Source organism: Azolla caroliniana, unplaced genomic scaffold, assembly GCF_043228905.1.
Source record: "Azolla caroliniana isolate FFs.n. ecotype wild unplaced genomic scaffold, voAzoCaro1.0.p SCAF_1, whole genome shotgun sequence".
NCBI classification, from domain to species: Eukaryota; Viridiplantae; Streptophyta; class Polypodiopsida; order Salviniales; family Salviniaceae; genus Azolla; species Azolla caroliniana.
Window position 1 is genome coordinate 9,936,569 of NW_028230436.1, and position 7,404 is coordinate 9,943,972.

The 7,404-nt window shown below is 37.9% G+C and overlaps 1 protein-coding gene across 1 annotated transcript; it reads left to right on the forward strand.

Moving 5' to 3' along the window:
• The first annotated feature begins 434 nt into the window (after nucleotides 1-434).
• On the forward strand, nucleotides 435-5,396 carry LOC147868909 (phosphatidate phosphatase PAH1-like). Its single transcript, XM_087324575.1, has 10 exons — nucleotides 435-2,136; nucleotides 2,222-2,295; nucleotides 3,132-3,216; nucleotides 3,557-3,643; nucleotides 3,721-3,793; nucleotides 4,257-4,300; nucleotides 4,376-4,504; nucleotides 4,592-4,690; nucleotides 4,815-4,885; nucleotides 4,961-5,396. The coding sequence occupies exons 1-10, from the start codon at nucleotides 577-579 to the stop codon at nucleotides 4,995-4,997; spliced, it is 2,259 nt and encodes a 752-aa protein (XP_087180701.1). The 5' UTR covers nucleotides 435-576; the 3' UTR covers nucleotides 4,998-5,396.
• Nucleotides 5,397-7,404: the final 2,008 nt, after the last annotated feature.

A 7,404-nucleotide genomic window follows, 5' to 3' on the forward strand; every position in this document is an offset into this window, starting at 1 on the left:
GACGGTGCAGATCGCACGCGCCTTCCTCTAAGCGACCTACACCGTCTGTGGCCGCGATTCCCTCACCAGCCCTCTTTATGATTTGATGCAGAATAGACACGAGCCCGACATTGGGTCTCTAGATTGTGTAAGGGATGACTGATTGTGAGTCCCAAGTGCAAGTTTTGGAATGAGGATATGGTGGCTCTGAGATATGTGTAATTCATTTGATGTTAAGAAGGCATAATTTCTGGGGACCAGGAGGCTCTCTCTGTCTGTCTGCATACACGAGGGTCAATTTTGGAAATTCTCTCAGCCTATATAATTACATATAATAACTCAAAGTATTTCTTCTCATCAGAATTCATCGTCATCACCATCACCATCACCAGTCATCATCGCCAAGGTCTGCCTTCCAAGTAAGTCCTGTTCTTCTCTGCAAATTTTTCCTACTTATGCTGCTCTGCCATCATAAAATGGCGGCTCTGTAACAGTCACCATGGAATGAATTGATGCCCCAGAAAAGAGATATTGAGACTAAGAAATAGGACTCAGAAGTAGGTAGATGCATGTGGCTGGATTGATGTGGTGCCAACTATGTTTCCGATTGGAAAACTTGGCAATTACGTGTCACAGAGCGTCTCTGCAGTAGTAAGGCCATTTCAAGGCGCTGTCGACATAGTGGTGGTGCAGCAAGATGATGACTCTTTCAGGAGCTCTCCCTGGTACGTCAGATGGTACGACCCCCAAGGCAGTAGGAGGGAGAAGGGTGTTGACATCTGGGTCAATGATGTCAAAGCCAGCTTTTCTATGGTCCTCAACAGCAAAGGAGAAGCTTTGTTTGAAAATGAAGAGGATGCTTCTCCTGGGGCTTTGACAAGCACTGCAGCTAATTCACCTGTAGAAGATACAAATGGGGTACAGAGATCGATGGAAACACTGGCGTTAGGAGAAGCTTCTCTACCCCAAGATAATGGAGAAATTTTGACATTACCTCAAGGATCTCTTCTCCAAGACACCCAACGAATGCCCATCCTACAGGGAGAATCTTTACTTCAGCAGAATGATTCGGGCATCAGAAGAACACGAGCCATTGATACTGAACTATTTCCAGCAGAAAAGTCGGCGAAGTTATTGGAGACATCAGTCACCTTCTCTAATGTCAACCATAAGGAGAGTGCAAGTGAATCACGTGTTTCCATGCTTATATCATCTCATCAAGAATCATACCTGTCTGGGGTGATGGAACAAGACGCCCAAATGGAAGAAATAACAGAGAGCTGTTCTGAATCTGTTTGCGGAGTTTTGATTGAGGATGGAAAAGCAGATGAACTCATAGAGGCACCACCCTATGTCCGTCTATTAGAGGAGGCTGTAGAAATTGTTGATAACCGGTCAAATTTTGCAGTGACAAACGAGATGGATGTTAAAATGGTGCAAGAAGCTCAACTTGTTTCAAATATTCAGCCATCTGATACTGTGGAAGGTGATACGATGTTGCACACAATAATTACAGAAGATTGGTTTGCATTGCAGGAGATCCCAACTGTAGATATGGACAGAGATTTCCTTGCAGTGTCAGATACAACCATCACAAATGAACACCTTTGGAATGAATACAAGATTGTAAATGCTGAAGATGAAAATGACAGATCAATGCTTGATGCTGATCAGGTTGGTCGCTATGTTTCAATTTCTGATGGTTTGTTAGATGGTAACATTGCCTCTGAAAGTAATAAATGCTTAGTGGAGCACACTAAAGACTCATGCACAGTAAGCATATGTTCAGAGAAAGATGCCATTTTTAAGGTGGAGGAGGTGGTTTCAATGCAAGGAAGCAGAGATATTTCAGTTCCAGTGGTCGCTGTACCTCCTCCCTCTAGATGGTGGCCTCTATCATTTAAGAAATCAGCAGCCACTAAGACATCTAGTCTTAAATCAGGCATCTACAAAAACGAAACTTCAATAGTCAGTCAAGTAACTGTTGGAAATCCTTTGAGTAAGGAAACCTTAAAGAAGGATGTCCACCAAAAGTTGTCTCCAAAGCGGAAAGTGCTATCGTATTTACCAACCTCAGACCAGATCTCATCTCTAAAACTAAAGGAGGGTCCAAATAAGGTTACTTTCACCTTCCCTAGTGCTCGTAGAAAAGCACAGGTATCTGTCTCTTGTTTTGTTTATTATCTGCGGTTTTTACTTATGGTACATTGTCCTCTGATTGGATACTCTTGTGCTAAATTAGGTTGACGCAAGTATTTATTTATGGAAATGGAATACAAGAATTGTGGTCTCTGATGTTGATGGGACAATTACCAAGTAAGTATATATATTCATTCAAAGCTGTCGTGCATTGGTGATATGTCCACAAGTGCCAATAAACTCCCAAACATATATACTTAATGAAACCCGATGAACCCTTATATGAAATCCAGTGTTTGCCAAATTAAGAAACGTTTATTGATCTGATAAAAAACACCTATGCAGTTGAATATTAAATTATGCTGGAATAATAGAAAGCCATACGTTAGTTTGTGTATGATGAATGACAACCTAGTAGAAAACTTTCCCTTAAAACATCTATAAATGGTCACATTGAGTGGAGTAAAAAATATCTCAAAGTGAAGAAAACAAATGGGAAGAGATGAGTGGAGAAAGTAGTTAAGGAACAAATAAATGTTCCTGATTTTTTCCTTCTGGCCATAACCATCCTGTCCTTGCTGTTGCTGGACATTGTGCCATCTCAGAAGGTGATACCATGCATTCCCACATCCATGGATACAACTTTTATGGTGGAGCTGCACGATTGGTTTTCTCCTGTGTTTCCTTTGACTTTGATCTGAAGGGTAATGCCAGCATAGGCGTCTGTGACACTATTTCTCTGTAAAATGTGAAGTGTCACTGTAGATTGGTAGAAAGCAATTGATCAAATCGTTGTCAAATGTGGAATCAGAAGTACAAAAGAACACGACTTCAAGTGAGATAACGTCGTTTTTGAGGGTTCTGGAGGAGCCCAGAATCTCTACACATTGGAAGCCAGAGTTACATTGTATATTTTTTCATCAGTTGTTTAAAGTTGTCAGTTATATCTCAGGTAGGAAGCATCTCGTATTATTTGAATCACAAAGTTCATAGGTTGTGTTTGTAATGGACAGATCTGATGTTTTGGGCCAAGTTATGCCCTTTGTTGGGAAGGATTGGAGTCATTCTGGAGTTACACGCCTTTTCTCTGCTATCAAGGTAGGCATTTATGCTTCTGACATTGTACAGGAGTATTTACTACTCACTAACAAATATTTTGTTGGGATTTAGATCCTGTCCTGTGAAGCTCATCGATGTTAGGGATAATGTGTAGGAGCTAGGCTGTGTTTTGACTAGTGATTTCTCCACAGATTGTGTTAATTAATAAACACATTTACAAATATAAAAAGATTTCATTCATGTTTTTATGAGGAATATATAACTACAGAGCCTTGATTTGTGCTGTCGAGACTATTCGAATGAAGATGCTTTGCATGTTATTGACAAAGATTTTCTGGCACCTGTAATCATATTTTCAGTCTTTGTTTGGCTATGTCAGGAAAATGGATATGAATTACTGTTCTTAAGTGCTCGTGCTATTTCACAATCCTATCTTACGCGACACTTCCTCGGAAATTTAAGACAAGTATGACTACCATGATTTGTAAAAGTGATGGAGAATGTCAAATCATGAATATAATACAATCTTTCCTGTTTTTGAAGGATGGAGCAACACTTCCTGAGGGTCCGGTTTTCATTTCTCCTGATGGATTGCTTCCTTCACTCTATCGGGAAGGTGATATATTAATGGATATTTATTAACATTTTCTGGGAGTACTCTTTCCCGAACAATATATAAACCAAAAGAGTTATCATGTGTAACTAGAGAGCTTGTAAATTCACTGCATTAAAAATTCATGGCAATCCATGGGATATTCTACAAGCTAGCAAGTTCAATTTTGTGGTTTTGCAAATAAACATGGTTAAATTATGAGTTGCTAAGAAGTCTTGTATGACAATAACTGAAATTAATGCTAGATGTTTCTTTGTAATTCTATATGAAATGTAAGTACCAAAGGTGACTTATAGCTAGGTAATGTCAAAGGACATGAAATTAATGTCCAGCTGAGTTGATAACGCGACTGTTCTCTCTCTCAGACACAGATCTTGCTTTGAGAGAACCTTGCAAATTTACACATCTAACTAATTTTTCTTAGAAAAGTTTATGAACTGCTGAATAATATGCTTTCTTTGTGCAGTTATAAGGAGAACTCCTCATGAGTTCAAGATATCCTGTTTAGAGGTAGTACTTGTTTAGTTTATCCCTTGAACTTTATTTCATACATGCGAGTTTTAAAACATTGGATCATTGTACCAGGAAGTTAAAAACCTTTTCCCAAGGCATGTGAACCCCTTTTATGCTGGATTTGGAAATCGCATTACGGATGAGATAAGCTACCGTAGAGTAGGTATTCCAAGGGGGAAGATCTTTATGATAAATCCAAAGGTATATCACCTTAATACCAGTGATCTTACTATTTGCCCATATTTTACAATTCTTGCCGTTATAGATTTGTTCTTATTACTGATACAGGGCGAGGTCATGGTTAATAATCATGTTCATGTTAAAACATACACAAGCATTCATGCATTGGTTGATGGATTCTTCCCACCTGTCTGCTCATCTGAACAGGTGACTATGGAATTTCTTTACAAACTTTGGTTCTGAAAGTGTGATGTTTGTTGATGCTAGATACCTATATCTATAGATAGATAGATATTAGAAATTGTCGTTTTCTAACACGTTTTTACTGCAGGAGGATTTCAATTCATGGAACTTTTGGAAGCTTCCCATTCCGCACTTGATAGATGAGATCAATGAGAAAAGGTAATTGTTTTGTTCCAATGTTAACCTTGCATTCTTTACAATGGCATCCTCTTGAGTATGATAATTCTTTGGCAGTTCTAAAAAGAGAAAAGACCACAATTCAAAGAAATGATTGGTTTTGAGGTAAACATTTCATCTTTGTGTAATATACACATTCATCCCCCTTGGAAGAGTTGGATGCAACATTCTTTTGGAAATTATACGTCTACTTCATGGTGCTTTGAATCCAGAGGAATTGGGCTCTATGAGTAGACGTTACAGTACATTCGCGGATACATTTGTTAATACATAATTTGAGTGTGCAGGAGAGCCATAATATTTGATTCTGTGAAATTATGAGGTCATTTGTAAGGGCATCCCTCTGATGAGTGCTAATTTCCACCATGTAAAAAGTGGTTTCTGATTCTATGACTATCCATCTTTATATTTCTCTATGTTTAGAGGGGTAGAAGATTGCAGTTGTGATTGTTATCTATAATTCTAAGCTTGTCACATGAATTGGTTATATAAACCTCCCCTTTGTAAATAGAGATTTTCTGCCATCCCATCATGACACAAACTGCAACATTGTGATTGATTATTCATTTATTGCTACTGATAATCATAAGTGATTTGCTTTAATTGGTTATATACGCATGTCCTTTGCAAATGGAAACTGGATGACATCCTAGCATCGATGCGAACCAGGCTATTATGTTTGATGATGTGAGTCGCTCATCTTTGTGAAGTTATTACATAAGAACATTTCCAATTATGATACTCAAATCAATAATTTATTCACACGCACTTACATGTACACACATCAAATTGTTTTGTCAAACAAATTGGCTCTACAATATACATTTGTAAACCTTAGTAAATTGAAAGGAAACAAATTGAGTGGTGATCCTTGAATCAATGGAGGCGTCGAGAGGTGCATCAGTCATCTATCACTTGATAATCATTGTGTAACTTGTCAAAACATCTCCAAATGTAGTTTGTGTGAGGGTTTTGCAAGTTGGAATGGTTTCACATGAAACTGTGGATTGCTTGATGATTTCAAAAACACAGAAGGTGACATCAGTGAAATGGGATATTCAATGTTCATTAGTAGGTTGTAATGTTTAACTTTATTACTTTGGTTCATCACAATCGAAATTTTATTCAATCTTGGACCTTTTAACAAGCTAAAATGTACTGTCGAACGTTTTTGACATTGTAAAATCATTGCCCAATGCATCTTTGTCGGTTGTAGAGTAGTTTCCTTTGGGTGAATTAAGTTGTCAAATGGTGAGTGTTATTGGAAAGTACATCTTTTCCACTTTGGATCATGCGAAAATTCTATGTTGCAAAAGTGGATGCATTTATATAGATTTTGAACTATTTGTCCCAATCTAGTGATCAAATGACTAGTTTTCTAGAGAGCATTTCTTTGACAAGTTCAAATGACTACGCAATCATTTGTTCACTTGAAGTCCATAAGTAGTCCACATAGTGGTCTCACCTTCTCCACAAACATCTTAATGAATGTAACCCGTGAACCTTGTAAATATTTCTTCTTTGCTAGATGAGGCACGTCTATAATTAGTTTGACTTTAGCCTTGTTGGTAGAGATGGCATCCTTGGACACAAAGTATCCAATTGTCAACACATGCTTGTCAACACATGCATTTGAGTAGACTCAAGGACCATTGGTATGTATAAACTCTTCCAAAAAGAAACTCTATGGAGGGTGATATTTTCATCCCACGGCAAGTTACAACATAGGTTCTCTACATAAGAGTAGTCTCCTTTCCTAAATTTGGACTCAAATATATGATAAACACCCCTCTAATAAGTATTGAAAGCACTCCAAATGAGATTTCCTATCAAGTAAATGTACCAAGTTCAACGACAAAGGTTGTTTTTATATTGATTTGTTGGTGCAACCACTATTTGATTGTACCTAGAAAATTCATCAATAAAATTGTAAGGTTCTTTTCTTGCTATCTATTCTAAAATATGTGTTATATAGGGAATTGTGTACTTATTGTGAATCATGGCTTTGTTTTCCTTTCTAACGTTGACAAATATTCATATTTTGCCATTTTCTTGAGTATTACCATTATAGAAGATGCCAAGTTGTTCTCCCTAAGGTCTACAATGCCAAACTTGGGCATTATTCTCAATCTTTGCCCTTGATTTGTTTGTCATAGTGAGGATTCATCATTAAGTGTGGGGATTGAAGCAATTGTGAAGTGTGGATGACATAGTTCATCTTGTTTATAGGGAGATTATTACAAGTACATTTCAATTTTTGTGGAGATGAAGGACATGGTTGTTTTGATTTGGGAGATGATACATGGGGGCTATCCAAGGCGGCCCATCACATTTTACCCAAGCATCAGGTGCATCATGGACTACTTTGGTGTCTTCAATTATTGTGTACAAAACATTTGTCAAATAGCATCACCCTAGTGGACAGTCAGGTGATGGTGAACAACTCCAGTATAAGTAGAATCAAAGGCATACATGGAGTTTTTAGACTACTAGCCAGGGTG

Excerpts from the sequence above, each read along its gene's own strand:
- LOC147868909 (XM_087324575.1), top strand. The coding sequence starts at position 577 with ATGTTTCCGATTGGAAAACTTGGCAATTACGTGTCACAGAGCGTCTCT. Across the intron at positions 3,794-4,256 it reads TCCTTCACTCTATCGGGAAG|TTATAAGGAGAACTCCTCAT; the intron begins GTGATATATTAA and ends TTCTTTGTGCAG. Across the intron at positions 4,691-4,814 it reads CTGTCTGCTCATCTGAACAG|GAGGATTTCAATTCATGGAA; the intron begins GTGACTATGGAA and ends TTTTTACTGCAG.